Genomic DNA, 18557 nt, shown 5'->3' with positions numbered 1-18557 from the left:
CAGGCTAAGTTGAAACTCGACCCGAGATCGAATGAGCTGGTCTGACTCTTACTTTGCGCTTTCTATATATGGGACATATCCAAACGGTTAATGTGATTGGCCTCAACTAGGGATTAGCTCATGCACCAAAATTCTCCTTAGTTATAACAAAAAAGGAAGACGCTGGAAACTTCAATTGGTGGGGAGCAAACACTGATTTGAAAACCGGACGGGACAGTTGAAGCTGTCTAGGCCAGAACCGGGGCCTTTGGTTCTCCTTCGATTGGAACCGCTCAGGTCACATGGATGAATGCACACAAAAATGGGTCGACGCCAGTCTGGATTTGAAACATCGGTACCATATGACCACTTAATAAAGCCAAAAAAACAGAGGCAAGGGATCAACGGTCAGGATCTTTGATTGGAATATAATTGCCTACTACCTGGAGCCAATCAAACGATGCTTAAACCACGTCCCACTGAAGAAAATCTACTATAGAGCAATTTATCATTTGACAATATTGACTATATTCATCCTTAGGTTGCCTCCCACACCCAGTCCTTTTACTTCAAAAATACATGCCCTCCTCTCCATCAATTCCCTAACTCTCCTTCTTTGTTTTCTGGTCTGGGCCCCAAATTTCCTCGCTTTTATGTCTATATAAACCGTAGATCCAGGGGGGCTAACCTAAGCCGATCAGTGAATTCAACGGTTGGGTTATGGCCACATGGAATTCACATTTAATCAGAGAAGAATCTTGCAACGGCCCAGATGCTACATGCAGAACAGCACCTACTGGTCTTTGTCGCAAAATCCCATTCCGGATGTGCATAGGGATTCCCGCCCAGCTTCCTTGGATCATTTAGATCTATTAATAGACATACTCCAAAACATGAGAATAGTTGGAACGTGTATTTTATTAATAGGAAAGGTCCCATACATTTTAAGAACTCACCCAAGTGATTTTTTTTTTCCTCCGTTTCTTTTTTCTCCTAATCTTTTTTCTTCCTTGAATGAGTCATATAGGCAGAAGCACCTTATAATGGCCAGAAGGCCACCGAAGAAAAGGAGACTGGAAATGCTCATAAAACACCTGACACCTTCCTCCTGTCAGGAGTATAATACTAGGAACTTCAGCCGTGAAGAGAACAATACCAGAGAATAGGATTTGTGCATCATATACAAATATGGCCCACCACAAGGCCATCAACAGCAACCGGACAGCTAGCTCTTACTGAGTCCTCTCTCTCTCTCTCTCTCTCTCTCTCTCTCTCTCTCTCTCTCTCTCTCTCTCTCTCTCTCTCTCCCCTCACTTCTTCTTATCTGTGCCGAGCGAGAGGAGCTCAAAGCTTCTAAGGGGGTGGTCGTCGCGGGCTACTTTTGCAGATGCAGTACGGGTATGGGAGGACTTGGACTCTAACCCGGGTTGGATCCTTTGGGCAGTGGATGGGCGGCCGCTGCCTGAAATCAGACGGCTTGTACGGCTGATATGCTCATTGGGCTCGCCAGAGGAGCTTGGCCGGCTGCTCGAGGCAATGGCTCTTTTCGACGCGCTTCCATTCCGAGAGGAACCACGGCCTGAATCAGCGCCCTGAAAAAGGCATGCAACATGTAACAACAATAGCAAGGAGTAGCAAAATTCACATACAACTGTGAATTTCACAAAAGAAAAAATAAAAAAGAAAAAAAAAAACCAACATGGTTTGAAATTTGTTTGGAAAAGCATCCATTATTACTCAAAAGTCTAATGTCCATTTGGAACTCATTAGCATTGGAACTTCTCTTACCGCATCCTTGGAAGATGCGGCTGCATCTTCCAAAGCCTTGTTCCTGGAGTGATCACCATGATGACCGGAACCCGTATTGTTTCTTCTAGTGAATGCTTCGACAGCGCCCGAGAATCTATCACGGATCTCTTGTCCCACTATACAATGCAAGTAAATCAACGTGTCAAGCACTGAAGAACCCATTGGAAAGAAAACAATGCCTGCTTAAGTTCCAAGCAACGAATTTTGCAGAGGGAGAATATTTTTGAAGGCAACTCAAAATTTTTATTAAGGAGAATAAAAGAGGAGAGATCATCCAGCCAATACGAGGATTAAAAAATAAAATAAAATAATAAAAAAATAAAAACAAAAAAAACCCCAACACCACTGGATAATCAACCTGAGGTTCTTTCCGCAGATGGACCAGCAGGTGCACCTGTTCTTCCACTCGACTGCTGAAAAGAGAGAGAAGAAATGAGCATGCATGTCTACTGCCAAAAATGTCATATCAAAAACATATTACATATGTAACATGGACAGTCCACTTCCCAAAAAAGAAAAGAAAGGCATAAAAAAACATCTGTCAGGCACATATTGGACATGGACGCAGCAACAATGGAAAGAAAATCCATCTGTTTGTTTTTCTTTTCACAATAAACATAACCACCAATTTATCAGCCAACAAGGCAAAAACAAGAGAACCAAGGAAGAAACCAGCCAGGGAGCTGACACAGCGAGGATCCTCTTGTCATTCTATGGGCCATAAAAATAACAGCAGCCAAAGCCACAAGCTACAACAAAACTGAAATCATAATGACATGTGGAAACCCTCAAAACTGGAGCCCAAGCAAAGTCTAGGGAGCGCCACATCGGTGCCTGATGCAGATCGCCAATTTAGGAAGAACTCCACCCTCGGAGCTCCATTGGATTTCAGCATCACCAAAAAAGCAGCTATTTTACTTTATATGGTGTTGACAGAGGATGCTATGCTTTGAAAAGTTCTCCCATTTCTCTCTTGACACATTCCACATGATTGGAGGGGCCCACCTGACCACAGTAAGGTCGATTATCCACCCTAGCAGTAGTCAGGCCACTCCAACAATGTGGAAAAATTGGGCCCACCTCCCACAGAGGAGCAATAGAAGTGATCCATGTTGTGCTGTTCCTCCCAACACAGCATATATTCAGCAAAGCAAACTTCCATTTGTTCAAGCTATACGCTCAAGCAAAAGATTCCATTCTAGGCAAAAGACAGCATCCATTTGTTTCGCTTGCCCCACACACAGCACATATTATGGATGATCAAACCACGCTTTTGCAGGTTATCAATAGATAACACCTTCTTCCTCTCCACCAGCCAAGTGAAGGATTGTCACCTGGGTTTGGCGCTCCATAAAAAATGAAAGGCAGGTCTCATGGGGGCTCACCAATACCTTTCTCTAAGTTATATAGTAAAATACCCATACTACATGGAAGAATAAATAAAGCAAAATGCAAACAAAATCACATAAGATATATTACATTGAAACATAAACACAGTTTGGGTTGAACACCAAGGACCGAGGAGAATTTGACATGCTAGCGCTCACACATGCATAATGATATTTAATATGTATCATTAATCACCTTTTGTTCATAAAAAGAAACCAACGTTTTTTCACAGATAGCTGTCAACTAATGTCTAACCGATGGAAACAAATCTCACACAGTAAACTTAAAAAAATGAAGCGACTCTTTTATGCAGTTAAAAATCTTACACGTGCTCTAGAATTGCCGCTGATCTGGGGGTACTTCAATATGGTCCAATCGAATACATAGTCGAATGAATAACCTGCATTTTTATGGCGTCAAGATGCATCTGGGAAATTTTACTTCAGCTTCAGAGCAAAAAATTGAGACACCCCTCCCAAGATGAATTCTATCAACCACATAATTTCAATTGATAACAAGCAGCATATGATGGGCTTAAGTCATAATAATCACAGCCTTGAGTAGCAGTTCAATAACTGACCAAAAATGCCAAAGGAGGAAAAAAGAAGAGAACAGAAGAAAGGATAATAGCTTGGGCACTTACCTTCTCGAATAAAGAGATCACGGAAAAGCCTCTTCAAATATGAATAATCCGGCTTGTCATCAAACCGCAAGGATCGGCAATAGTGGAAGTACGATATAAATTCTGATGGATAAGATTTGCAGAGCACCTGTTAAACAATATTGCCATTTAATAACTTTAATCTGATACCCAGAAAAACTACCAAAATGCCTATATATATATATATATATATATATATATATAGCTGTGTGTGAGAGGCCTCAAGTCCAACCGGTTGAACCACTGGTTATGGTCCACCCAGCGGATAATTTCTAACTTACCAAGTACATGGGATATCCAACCTATTCAATCGATTGGTCCAACCATGAACACTTCATGCAAAAATCATCCTCATCCACTGACCAAGTGGACCATACTTGTGTTTTGCTATTTATCAATGGCTATAAACTGTTTTCTATGGTCCAACTCACTTGATGATTGTATAAGGTTGATTTATTTTTTTTCAAAGATCGTATAAGGCTGATTTTTGCACTAGTTGATCCTCATCGTGGGGCTAACCTATTAGGAGGATTGGATGTCACAAGCACTAAACAGGTTGGAAGTTATCCACTGGGTGGACTGTAATTTGTGGTGACTCTCTCTCTCTCTCTCTCTCTCTCTCTCTCTCTCTCTCTCTCTCGTTTTATATATATATATATATATATATATATATATATATATATAGCTGCACACCAGTTCGCATGGAACTCATGCAAACTCATCATATGTGATGTGAGTCCAAAATCTGAACAGTCCACATGATGTAGCACCCCATGAAAACCCCAAGGCCCAACTTTTACTTTGATCCAAAACTTTGGTAAGCCATGAAAAAAGAAAACAGTTTCCTCCCTTAATTTGCATCTCTCTTGCTATGGCCCACCAGAGTTTTAGATCAGGGTGAAAATTGGTCCCTGAGGGTATCATGGGATGCCGCATCACATGGACCGTTCGGATTAGACGCCCATGAGCAGGTGTGTGTGTGTGTAATGCCCACCTGCACACACGTGTCTTGGCACAAAATCTGAACGGTCCTTGTGATGCAGCACCCCTTGAAACCCCCCGAGACCAAATTTTAGCTTGATCCAAAACTTTGGTGGGCCATGGCAAATAAAAAAGTGTTTCGTTCCTTGATTTGCTTCTCTCTTTGTTATGGCCCACTAGAGTTTTGGATCTGGCTGAAATTTGGGCTTGGGGGGGGGGGGGGTTCATAGGGTGTCGCATCACGTGGACCGATAGGATTTTGTGCCCAGCATATGTGTGTTGCTCACTTGAAAAGGTGAGCAGGAGAGTAGGCCTCTGATGCAAGACAATTAACCACTTGCTCTAAAAGCTCGAACTGATAGAGCATGGCGAATCAATCCCTTTATCTAATGCAGGGGCATTTTCACACCAGGCTCGAGTGGGGTTGCCTATGGAATGCAGGGGCACACTTGGGGTAGGCGGCTTGTGTGAGGCGGTACCCATGTGATTTGGGACCCACGATGAGGGTTCAGCCAAGGTCCTAACCCATGAGATGTGGGGCCTGGGCTATAAGATAAAGGGATTGATCCACCATGCTGTAACAGTTCGAGCTTTTAGAGTAAGTGGTTAATTGTCCTGCATCAAATTGGTATCAGAGCAGGAGGTCTCATTTTCGAGATTTCTCACCGGGGGTGATTAATGCAGGGACATTTTCACACCGCGCTCGAATGGCGTTGCCTGTGAGATGCAAGGGCACACTTGGCCCACCAAAGTTTTGGATCAAAGTAAAAGTTGGGCCCTGGGGGTTTCATGGGGTGCTACATCACGTGGACCTTTCATATTTTGGACTCACATCACGTATGATGAGTTCTCAAAAAGTTCGCACAAGTTCCTTGCCAACTGGTGTGCAGCTGAACATTCGGCTATATATATCAAGAATCAGAAAATGTGCTAGTGGTCGGATCTTAAACCGTACAAATTGGATCACAGTTACAATTTTTTTTAAAGGCTATCCAGTTTTTACAATGCCACTGCTTTGGCTAAAAAACAGAAGGGGAGGCAATTTATCCAGAAAGTGGCAATACCTCAACGGGAGTTAGCATCTTCTTTTCACTGATTTTATCATACTTCTGCTTTTTAGTGCCAGCCTTCAAACCCTGCCAGGGAAGGCTGATACACAGTAATCATAAAGATTGAGTTAGAGAGGAGAGAAATAAAACTCTACAAACTGACAGATCCAACATAAATGGGAAGGCTGACACATGAACATGAAAAGTAAAGATGGTTATCAATTTGACCTTCCTCTTAAGAAATACATAAGCACGTAACCAAGAGACTCCAGATCATCTCTTCTGCTTTGTTCTGCAAGGAAAGATACGAACGTCAATCAGAGATGACAAAGGAGCAAAAGAAGCCATAATCTGTTTCAGCAGGAAAGACAGAGACCACTTTCCAATCAGTAGCTAGCAAGGTAAAACCAGCACTGCATTTCACTCACCTACTCCTAGGTGAGTATTGACACTTGCATATCGAGCTGTTCCAGTGAGATTCTTGTTTTCCCTGAAAGAAAGAGTCGGTAAGTCTTTGCAGCAAAAACTCAAAAAAGCAGAAGCTTTCAATCAAGACCAGAACGTAAAGCTGCAAGAAGGCAAGCTTGGTAAAAGACTAATACCATCCCAAGCCGTAATCAATAAAAAGGCACTGTGTGATATTAATATTAAATTTTAGTATGCAATATAAGACATAATCCAGAAAACCAACAACCTATGGGTTCTCTGTCAGAAGTGGTAATTGTAAAACTCTCATGTGAAAATTCTGAACCAATGCATCTACAGTAGTGTACAATGAAACTAAAGAAACAAACAAATGCCCAGAGCAGAATCAAGCATCAATCACTCGGCAAACAAATGAATAGCTTGGAGGAACCTTTGACCAACACATACAATGAGAGGCCCAATGCTGAATAGATTTCTCCGCTTCTCAAGAAACAAACAAATGGCCAGATCAAGCATTAATTACAGGGAAAACCAATGAGTAGCTTGGAGCAACCAGATCCCTTTCAACTCATACGAAGAGAGGCCCAATGCTCTATAGATTTTATCCGCTTATCAACAAATAGCGAACCTTTTTCCTGCCATTTGCAAAGCTTTCGCATAAGAATGAATTCTTAGAGCCCTGTCTTCTAGTTTAGCAAGGCTCAGCAGATATTTTTACACTGATGTCATCATGAGGCATCAGGCGTGGGTATGGAATTAAAGAATCTTGAAACTGTTAGGGGATAACAAAGACAACATGACATGGAAAGGTGGGAGAGAGTATGCAGGAAAAAAGAAGGGGACAAGCCCTAGGGATTGGATTTTGGGGGGGAGGGAGGAGAGCTGGGAAGACCACTGAAAAGAGAGCAGGTGAGGAATGTTTGCAGAAGCCAGAAAGCCCAAATTGTACCAAAATAGGAGACGAAGATTCAAAGCATGAATAGGGGGATTATTCTTTCTACCTGGGGAAGTGGGAGCTGTGACTGGTTTTCAACAGATGCGATTGGAGCTCAAGGGGGATATGAGTGACCTGGGGTTAAAAGACCAGTGGGACAGGTGCTTTTCGGTTTCTGCATTGCTGAAGGATGTGATACCGCTCTGCATGAGCAAGAGCACTTGAGAAATGTACTTGCAAGGTAGGTTAACATTAGACTACAACAGGCTCTTGCACATTAAATAGGCTGCATTTACAACGCAGACTCAAATAGACAAAATATGCAGGGAAGTGGAATAGCAACACAGGAGAAGTGCTCTTGTATTTACCAGGTCACTATACGTACCTGTATGGTATATGCTTATGAGTTTGAAGATCCCTATATTTTTTTCCAAGGCCATAATCAATGATATATACCTGCAGTAAAGAGCACATTGGCAACATAAAATATAAGGTCAAAGAAAAAAAAAAAAACATGAAGGAAAATCTCTCAGATATTGACATTTCAAATCAGAAATCCCTCAAATGTCTATCTGCAATGGTCTCTTTTTTTTTGGGAATATGATGAATAGTCTTATTGAAATGCCGCGCATCTAATGGTCTTGTCCTTCGGTAAGTTATAAATATTAGACAATGTATGTCAAATCTACCTCAAATGTTCAAGTTTGACTTTAGAACAGCAGAACTGTCCAATGCAAGCAAGTTTGACCTAGTTTTAAAACCATTGGATGGTAAAAGACTGAGCTTTTTAATGGAAATGGTAAATTTATAAGAGAGAGAGAGAGAGAGAGAGAGAGAGAGAGAGAGGCCCACAAAAACAAAACATGAGGATGAGATGATGTGGCAGCATCCAGTTAGAACAAGGCTGAATCCAGCCTCCAAGATACATCAACAGACTCCTGCCACAACCATGAAAGACCTTAAGACCCTTGGCCCAATTGATAACCCTGTTCCAAACCCTTTGAAAGAGACATTGGAAAATTTCAGCTTCGTTAAGAATGTTCTCCCTTTTCTCTCTTTCCAAATCAACCATTTTTATTTTTATTTTTGAAGTGATAAACTTTATTAAGAAGGCAAAAAGGCCAGAAACGACAAGAAAAAGAAAGAAAGAAAAAAAAAAAGCTGGACCAACCAACACCTGAAAACTCAGGGCTCCCACTCCTTCAGCAGAACCTTCCTAACATTTTCGACTAAGGAAGCGCTGCGATTTCTAAAATAGCGATCAGAGACCTGCAAGCAGAGCGAGCCACCAGTTCGACCTCCCTTTAGACCGGGGCCCTCCCTCATGCCCCACAAGGAAAGGCCCCTCCATAGACTTAGGCATGACCTATGAGACCTAGAAGATAGAAAGGATGCTGCCCTATACACCCCTTTGTGAAAGGACAGTGGACAAAGACATGCTCCACTGATTCTGCGTCTTTCGTGCATAAGAGAAATGTTCGACAACACCATCGCCCTCTCGCACAGATTGTTGATATTCCCTATTCTGGACAGCCAGCCAGCCAGCCACGCAAATGCAGCCACCTTGGGAGGAGATCCATGACGCCAAACATAACCTGTGTGGCATTTACTAAGATCAAATTCAGAGTGAGATATTGCACCTAACGATGAGCGAACAGAGAAGCCTCCTGATCGGTCTCTTATCCAAGTCAGCAAATCATTTACCCTCAGAGAGGGGCACAGACCAGCCAGACAAAGAGCCGAGCCATTTCATCCACTTCGGAAACTAGCAGATTGCGCCTACAAGGGGGAAGCCACAGCCCATCAGAAAAAGACCAGGCCAGCAAGATTTCCACTACGAGGCATCACCTTACAATATAGGAAACTCTTAACCGAAGCGGAATTTCCCCAACCCAAACATCATCCAAGAATCTAATTCTTACCCCATCACCAATGCAGAACCCAATTCCCTTGAAGATTTTAGGCGCCATCTTCGCGACCATAATCCAGCTAGAAGTAATAGATGTCATAAACTCTTCCTTTGCTCATGTGAACCCCCCAGTAAAGCTTGGAGGATGCTATGAATACACCCTCGCATCACACAATCTGTCTCAAAGAGACTAAGAAATCTCCACTAGATCTTTGAAGTGAATCTACAATGTGAGAAAAGAACATTCACATTCTCCTCATTATGCAGACAAAGGATATAAACATCAGGAATGATAACATTTCTGCTTCTCAAATGAATGATTGTTAGGGTTTCATCCCTTCCCACAATCCAACAGAACAATACAACCTTTGGAAAACCCAAAGTGTTCCAAATGCATGCCGTAGGATCTGCCATCTTTCTGCCCAAATCCCCAGCTCACATAGATAAAACGATTGACAAAAATTTCCGTTTCTTTTTAGATTCCAGCACTGCACATCCCTCTCCCTTCTATTGGGATCAACTAGTAAGAAATCCACAAGGGGAGCAAATTACTCGATTTCTTGTCCAAAAACACTCTCCTAGAGTTCGGAGACCAGACTGTCTGGCTTGTTGTAGATGTACAGATCAAAATGCCTATTCATCAGCTAGCTGATGCACCAAAATGCACATCTCTTTCTCCATTATCTCCTACTATGTTGAGTAAGCAGGCATTTGTGGAACAAGGTGATTGAAAGGTTCAAGAGGAAGTTATCAAGGTAGAAGAGTGGACATCTGTTGATTGCGGGACGCATCACTGCTATCAATGCAGCCTTCTATAATATTCCTCTCTATTTCATGTCTTTATATAAATGTCTGAAGTGAGTTATGGATAGACTAAAAAAGTTGAGTCAGGATTTCTTATGGCAAGGAGCTGAAGAAAAGCATGAATTCCATTTGCTCAAGTGGAAAGAAGTATGAAAACCCATTATCCGATGGAGGTGCAGGCATTAGTGTTGGAATCAATAAATGTGGCACTATTGGGAAAGTGGCAGTGGAGATTTAGGTCCGAAGAGGGTAAGTTGTGGAGAGAAATCTTCGCATTATGGCTGTGGAGATTTGCATCCAAGTATGGCATTCAAGCGGGGGCTGGGAGGTTAAGAAATCTTCACATTATCGAGCTTTGGGGATTTGGAAGGCCATGATTCAGTAGCTTTGGTTAAACCTAGTTTGATATTTTTCTCTTGGAGATGGGAACGAAATCTGTTTTTGGTAGGACTCATGGTGTGGGGATAGATCTTTGGAGGTAGAATTTCCATATTTGGCAAAACTAGCTCTTATGAAGAATATGTTAGTGGCCAGTTGTTTCTCCTCCACCGGTTGGGGCAGGTGTGGTGCCCTTCATGCTGTAGAGACTTATCTGACAAGGAGGCGGTGGACTATGTTAAGCTCCAAAGGATTCCTTGGTATGGAACGCTTCACCCTTCAAAAATTCATGGTTAAATCTTTCTACATGATGCTTTGGGATTCATCAAAAAAAAGAAGACACGATTTTTTTTCCATGCCTTTGGTCATATGGCGCCCCCCCTAAGGTGGCATCTTTTGTTTGGTTGGTCAGGCGGAAGCAAGGTGTGCCACATCAGTTTCTGTGGGCGTATTGGTGCTGACTGAAATCGACATGCGTATCAGCTGTAACAGTCGAAATGGTCGCGTAACAGTTGATATGTCCACTGTAATGGTAAAAAGAAAAAGAAAAGAAAAAAAAAAAAAAAAAAAACCTTTTTTGGCTTAAAAAAATTCTACAAAAATGTGGGGAAAATCCCAAATATTTAGAGGATTTCAACCTTTTGTTTTGACCATGTTTATGATGGCGTAACAGTCCACTCTTTAGTGAGAGTGTTGTTTTGCCCTGTCTAATGATTTTATTAACTCAACAGGCTTAGATTGGTTTCAAATTGGACCACGATTCATGCAAGCTATAGCATTCATCCTATTAATACACATCCCTAAGCATCTGACATCATTAGCTCAACGCAATTTAAAGAAAAAAATTGATATTAAATTTGGATAAATAATGTCGCCAATTTAGGGTGCCATTCAAATGCCACCAAATACTCCCGAAATTTATGTAATGTATGGCATTCATCCCACTAATGCATATCCCTAAGCATTGGGCATCAGTCTTCCCAAGTAAAATAGTGTCGCCAATTTGGTGGGCCACTCAAATGCCGCCAAATCGGTAGGTGCCATTCAAATGCCCCCAAATACTCCCGAAATTCATGTGATGTATGGCATTTATCCCACTAATGCATATCCCTAAGCATTGGGCATCAGGCCATCACTCTTCCCAAGTAAAATAGTGTCGCCAGTTTGGTGGGCCACTCAAATGCCGCCAAATCGGTCCCAAATTCATGCAGGCTATGATACCCATCCCACTAATGCATATCCCTAACTATTTGACATTATTTCCCCAAATGAATTTTAAGGAAAAATTGAAATTGAACTCAAATGAATAATGTGGCCGTTTTGGGGTTGATTTGGGGGACCACTTGATGCGCCAAATTGGCCTCAAATTCATGCGATCTATTGGCACACATCCCACTAATGTAATTGAACCCAAATCAGTGGACATTTATTGGACGGTGAAGAATGGGAAATATCCAATGGCCCTATTTCAAAAAACAAGTGTCTGCAAATCAATGGTTAAAATTGTTCAAACATTTTGATTTTAGGATTGTGACTATGCAACAATAGGTCCCATAAGTTAATTGGTTAATTTTAGTGCAAGCGTATCAAGTGTCATGCTCCACTGGAGTATCACATAAGGAAAAAAAGAGAAGATATCAAGTCAAATCGATTAGACCACAAGACACAGTCCACCTAACAAATAACTTCCAACTAATTAAGTGCAAATGAAATCCAACCTTTCAAATAGATTGGCCCCAAAATGAGGGCCACTTGGTGCAAAAATAATTCATGTCTACTCATTAGGTGGGCCATACCATACACAAAAATTTCTATCCATTGATAAATAACAAAAATACAAGTGTGGTCCACTTAATAAGTGGATATGCCTGAATTATGCAAGAGGTGATCTTCGTGATGGGGCAAACCTATTGGATGGAGTAGATTTCTTACAAATATTAAAGGTTCAAACTTATTCAGTGTTGGACCACAACTTATGGTCCAACCAGTTGGACCTTTTCATTTTTAAAAAAAAAAATGAAGAAGCTTGGGTGATATTAAGCCACAATGCATATTTTGAAATGGAGAGAGAGAGAGAGAGAGAGAGAGAGAGAGAGAGAGAGAGGAGTTGTTGGCAAAGGAGAAGAAGAAGAGGAAAAAGAAAGAAGAAGCATCTCCAATTAGGTATGCATTTTTCTCTTTTCTTCTTTCCTTAAAGAAGATAGAAGAAGAAGGAAAGAAAAGAAAGCCTCTCTCTTTTTTTTCTTTTTCCTTTTTTTTGAAGTGAACGTTATAGGGGTAATGCCCATTGCACCCCATAAAGGCCGTTACGTGTCTGTTTTTCCACCCCACACCAATTCAAATCCATATCGCATAACGACCTAGGCCGTTGCCGTATGTATAGGCATAACTGATTTGGCATACCTTGGGCAAAAACGCATCCTAATAATAGACAATCTTCAAAAAAGGTCTATGATTCTCCCCAATATTTGTCTTCCATGCATGAGTGATGCATAAACGATAGATCATCTATTCATCCATTGCTCCTTTGCACGACAAGTGTGGATCACTATCCTAAAGACCTTTGGTGTCGATTGGGTGATGCCACAATCAGTAGTCGAATTGCAATGAATGTGGCACAGTATTTTACTTTCTAAGGATAAGTTAGCGACTGGTCATGCTTATAGTGCCTTAGAAAATTTGGGGGGAACACAATAGGGGATGTATCCTTGACTAGCAAGGTCCGTGGGAAGAAGTAGCATGGTAATCTAAGAGGGACCTCATAAAATGGGTATCTAGGGTCAAGCATGTCAATGTCTTTGATGTTTCATCCACATTTGGGCCATGATTTTGGGTTATCATTTAGGATGTAATCACTTTTGTATTATTTGTTGCATGGATATTTGTCAAGCAACCTTTCAATAAAATAGACTTATTATCCTTCCAAAAAAAAATGTTTAGTAAGCGGACTGAATAGCTTAAAAGACAATGACACCTGCTAGCTTTTCCTAAAGAATAATGAGTTATGGTCGTTGATATGCAGTTCAATGCACTGGAACTCCATAGGTTGTAGCATTATTCAAAACGAAAACAATTTTTCTAATAGCAATAGTATCAGTGTTTAAGTAACGGCAAAAATGCAAAAGCCGAGTGAAGGGAAGTGGACAGTGGACCCTGTGAGGCAAGGCATAAGCCTAAAAGACTGACAGAGGTGCATGAAACATGCCTCAAAATATTTAATAAAAATAATCATTAAAAATGAACAGATAAAAAGAAAAGTAAAAAATAGAATATTCCAAAAGGTGCTAGATTTATGTGTTGTGGCATCTTGAGGCTTAAATATCTGCACTACTTGTCTTACGCCAGTTTGAGAGGTGCTACATTTATGAAATGATCAACCATTGAATGCCTTTAACATAAAACCCAACATGCCCAGTGCTACCATTCTCCAGGCCAAAGAAAAGTATAATCTCAAGAATCCACCCAATGCAAGTTAATCTATCCATTAGAAATAATTATAATTCTACATTTCATCTAGCTATGCACAATATTTGGATTACTACCCCATCCCACCGTAGTTTTATTAAAAGATATTAATAGTGCTACCATTCTCAAGGCCAAAGATAAGTATAATCTCAATAATCCACCCAATGCAAGTTAATCTATCCATTCAAAATAATTATAATTCTACATTTCATCTAACTATGCACAATATTTGGATTACTATCCCATCCCACCGTAGTTTTATTAAAAGATATTAATAGATCCTACAATGTCCAAATTCCAACAGCTAAAAGGAGATATTACAAACACCCTGGACCATACAATAACGAAAGCATTAATATGATTATGGAAAGATATGAATTCCCATAACTCTTTGATCAACAAGTGGACTTCTTACAATTTCCTGCCCAAAGCACATAACTGGCTCCTACTCTCTTTAGAAAAATCCACGGAAAATAAGGTCCCATGGAAGCCAATCCCCATGTAGACTACTCTGCAAAATCTAACCATTATTATTTTCACGCACATTATCTCCAACAATTGGGAGAAAAGGTGCATACAGCTCATGAAAAAAGAAAACCCTAGAAGGCTATATAAGTTAAGCAAAGAAATCAAAAGTTTCCCATTCTTCAGAAATCATGATGCAGACATCTATTGTATATGCACAACTAAGACAGCTAGAAGAGGATGATTATTACATGGATACCATGTACCTGATTGGCTCTACGCCCTAAACCCATGAGAAAGTTGTCTGGCTTTATATCGCGGTGAAGAAAACCCCTTGAGTGCATATATTCAACTCGATTAATCTATCAAAAGATGATAATAATATAAGTATCAATGTGGTTCTATTACTTCTGTAACAGCCTAACAGGAATATCATTTGCAATTCTCATCTTTGTCAGAAATAAAAGAGATTGTTTTACTCACTAACTGATCTGCAAGCATCAGCACTGTTTTCAATGTGAACTTCCGATTGCAGTAGTTGAACAAGTCTTCCAAGCTTGGCCCAAGAAGGTCAATGACCATGACGTTGTACTCACCCTCCACTCCAAACCATTTTAGATGGGGAATTCCAGCTTCATTTGAAATGTATAAATCAGAATAAACGCAAAGATCAGCTCATCAAACAAATCAATTATGTTTGCAGGTAAAACTTACTCCCTCCTTGGAGAAGCATGTACAATTTCGATTCATAGTGAAGCTGAGGATGCTTGGTCTTCACAGGTTCCTGTGAATTATAACCGAACAAGTATTTCAGAAGAAGATGTAAAAAGGATTCCTGTAAAAATGCCAGACCAGACCTGTATTCAATTACACACACACACACACACACACACACACACACAAGGCATGTACTTCAGGGAAAAACAGAGAAAGAAGCACAGCCACCAGAGTAGGCCAAATAAATAAATAATAAAAAAGAAAGAAAGAAAGATAATGATAATAAACACAAGTGTGCATGTAAATTGAATGCTTTCTTTACAAAACAAAAGGAGACATTCACTGTTTCATTCGTGAATCAAGATATTTTAGTAGTATGATGGGAACTTATTCAAACCAAAAGGCCACTTGGAATTTTTACAAAAGCATGAAAATCCTATCTAAACTGGAACATGGGAGGGAAACCCTTTTGCAAATTTAATAGTGCAAAAGAGATCTTGCAAGCTAGCTGAACCCAATTAGATGGTATAAGGCTTACATGATGATGAAAATGACGCTGATGAGAGATCTTGCAAAAGCTGAAACAAAAAGCACAGAATATTTCTAGGTCGCAATACACCCAAGGCAAGATAACTGCTAAGCCAGAAAACACATTATGTGCCCTGGCGAATTGATGGATGAAGACTCATTCAAATGAACATTTGATCGTTCAATAATGGGATGGTGTCATTTTTTAACGACAGCATCTACTACATGTGGAGTTTCAAGCCAAATATGCTATGCTGAATAGGTGGAGCTGGACAAAACAACTATTGTGGAGATGATGGTGGTGCAATTATGTAAGAACCTGAGTCACTAGAGTGGGATAGAAAGGATCATGTGTAATGCATAGATCGATAGTGTGAAATACAAAATTAGATGAACAGACACCACACAGGCCGTTAACTGATTTTGTGGCAACAAAACTACATGTCAAGATACAGATTTTTTATTTTTTTACTTTTTTGGGAGAGAAGAGGTTCGAAATACAGAATTTTTTATTTTTTATTTTTTTACTTTTTTGAGAGAGAAGAGGTTCGAAATACAGAATGCAAGAGAGAAGGGGTTCAAAATACAGAATGGGTAGATATTTATCCACAAAGGTGATGCTTAACTTCACGATCATAATAGGAAAAAAAACATATAACGAATGCAAAATTGACGACTTACCAACATTATCATAACATAAAAGAACAAATAATTAGTTTAACAATAATGACAAACCAATTCTCCTAACCATCAAGCTTTTAAACTTTCAATAAACTTGATTCACGAAAATTCAGATTTTCAAACTCTTCAAACGTGCATTGTGAATTTCATCATAAGGGAACGTTTTAATACAAACCAGCTTAATGGCAACTTCCTCTCCACTTTGTATATTAACACCTGAATCGAATCAAAGCACAGAAATATAAGAATGGCTGCCCAAGAGAAAAAACATCAAAAAAAAAAAGTGCCCAGGAAAAATACATGAAGAAATCATAATTATGACAACATACCCAGATAAAGCTCGCCAAAAGATCCACTCCCTATCTTCCTTCCAAGCTTGAACTTTCCTCCGATGACGTGATCCATGATCGAACCCAGTCCAATCAAATCACAAAGAGGAGAATCCCTAATTTTTTTCCTCGAAACCCAATGCGCGTCACCGATTCATCACCAACTCTTACCTAAAAGAAACCCCAAATTTCTTTTACGGCAGATCAAACACCACCGCAGTACCTCAGATTCATCAAATCCGATCATCCCAATCAATCAACAACCCCACAAAACCGCTGTTTTCTTCAATAATCCGCCAAACAATCCAATCACAACCAGAAATTTCCCCCAAGGAGATCAAATATCATTCCTTCAACAATCCACCAAGAATTCCCTCACATCTCTTTCCCCGCAAAACAAAACCTTCAAGCCCTAGAAATATCCATCAACCATCAAACCTCACATAACCTCCAAATCGAAACCCTAAATCTATATTACCGATCGTATCAAAACCCTAATTCTCCGAAAGAAAGCCGGCTCCAGCTATGAAAATCAAATGCGGGATCGCGAAATGCAATCTTTGATCAAGAGCCTACCATATAAAAGAAGAAAATGCGATTTTTAGCGTAAAAATAAGAATCAAATTCAAAGAATTTCTCTTTGAAGAAATTCGATATCTCTCTCTCTCTCTGTCTTCAGATATGAAGACGGAAGAGAGAAAATTCTCGTCTCTCGAAATGGCGGAAGAATTCAAGGGTTTTTAAAGAGAGAATATTTCGGGGTGAGAGAGAGGGGAAAGGAAGAAAAGGAGGAGAGAGAGGAATGATGAGGAGAAAGCCGGGGAGGTGTTTTTTTTTTTTTTTTTTTAAAAAAAAAATTTAATTATTTTATTTATGAGTTGGTTTTACCTCTCTCGCGACTAATGAACAGCATATGTCGCCACCAACAGGGACAGCATGCCGAGTGGGGCAATGATTTAAACCGTTCCTTTTCTAGGTAATAAAGACATAAGTGTTATCCTTTATCGAGGGTTCAATAAAGGATCCTAGCCTTCGATCTTTCGAATTGAATTTTAACCATTGAAAATTTTCTTTTGTTGTTATAGATTTATCTAAAGATAGTGAAAGTCGTGAAAGTCACAACTCACAATCACCCATTATGTTTAATTTCTTTTGGCACAGTTACAGATTCCACAGAATAGACGGTTCTGATCATCAGATAATTAAGCATGTGGCCCCCGGTGAGCCGCAACACACTCGCGATTATGAGTCGCGACAGAGGCAAAATTAACTATTTACTTATTGGGGTATTCTGCGTCCGTCGAGTATGGATAGAAACCGTCCGTACTCTCCTTCTCCTCCTGCAAGACGACGGCTACTGTCCGCGTTTACCACCGTTTTGAATACGGTGGTGACCCATTCACCTCACATGGGACACTGATGTACAGCTATCCAGGCATCGCGATCCACGTTGTGGATGGGTCGTATCTACAGAAGTACACTGGTCAATAAATCCTGGCCATCCAATTGATGGTTACAGAAAAAGTAGATTAAAAAGTAAAATAGTGGACTCCCTATTTTTAGAACGGTGAGTGTGGCACGTGCATATTGGCCCTACGATTCCCTCCGTGGAGCATGATGTCAATCCTGGCCATTCAAAACACAGGAATCACACAGATGGAGCAGTGGTAACCTTCCAATTGGTGGCCATCAATGTAAGGTGTAAGATTGTTCAGTCGGTATAATTTTCTAGTATTGTCAAGTCACAGTGGGACCCAATGATTTGGACGGTCTGGATTGAGTAAATTTAGCTGCGTTTGTGGGTGCCGGCTGCGTAACAGGTGACCTACAACATTGTATGATAGCAGTTTCCGATGGATGGGAAAATTTTCGCAGCTTTTGCAGGCCGTCCGTGGAATAAACTGTGGCAAAGAGGGATTACGGGAGCGGATTCGGTGAGACCCCGGCCTCACCCACGACGGTGGGTTGGGGCCCACTTTGATGTATGTATTCACTATCCACGCCGTCCATCCGTTTTTCAGGGTCATTTTGGGGCATTATGCAAAGAAGCAGA

The 18557-nt window shown here is 40.5% G+C and overlaps 1 protein-coding gene across 3 annotated transcripts; it reads right to left on the bottom strand.

Moving 5' to 3' along the window:
- Window positions 1-879: 879 nt before the first annotated feature.
- Window positions 880-17297, bottom strand: LOC131240413 (casein kinase 1-like protein 10). 3 transcript variants are annotated; one of them, XM_058238629.1, is made up of 15 exons: window positions 16505-17297; window positions 16351-16391; window positions 14964-15033; window positions 14733-14881; window positions 14516-14611; window positions 7614-7684; window positions 6297-6358; window positions 6097-6160; window positions 5884-5968; window positions 3821-3947; window positions 3504-3577; window positions 2147-2198; window positions 1768-1904; window positions 1294-1571; window positions 880-1253 (listed from the first exon to the last, which is right to left on the bottom strand). In XM_058238629.1, the coding sequence occupies exons 1-15, from the start codon at window positions 16578-16580 to the stop codon at window positions 1205-1207; spliced, it is 1431 nt and encodes a 476-aa protein (XP_058094612.1). In that variant the 5' UTR covers window positions 16581-17297; the 3' UTR covers window positions 880-1204. The 3 variants fall into 3 exon arrangements, with proteins under 3 accessions (XP_058094612.1, XP_058094611.1, XP_058094613.1); XM_058238628.1 differs by having other exon boundaries at window positions 2147-2201; window positions 16505-17296; XM_058238630.1 differs by having other exon boundaries at window positions 880-1571; window positions 2147-2201; window positions 16505-17294.
- Between the last annotated feature and the right edge of the window lie 1260 nt (window positions 17298-18557).

The sequence above is a fragment of the Magnolia sinica genome, chromosome 3 (genome assembly GCF_029962835.1).
Source record: "Magnolia sinica isolate HGM2019 chromosome 3, MsV1, whole genome shotgun sequence".
NCBI classification, from domain to species: Eukaryota; Viridiplantae; Streptophyta; class Magnoliopsida; order Magnoliales; family Magnoliaceae; genus Magnolia; species Magnolia sinica.
The sequence above is the reverse complement of the archived record's forward strand: the minus strand, read 5'-3'. Positions and strand labels throughout refer to the sequence as shown.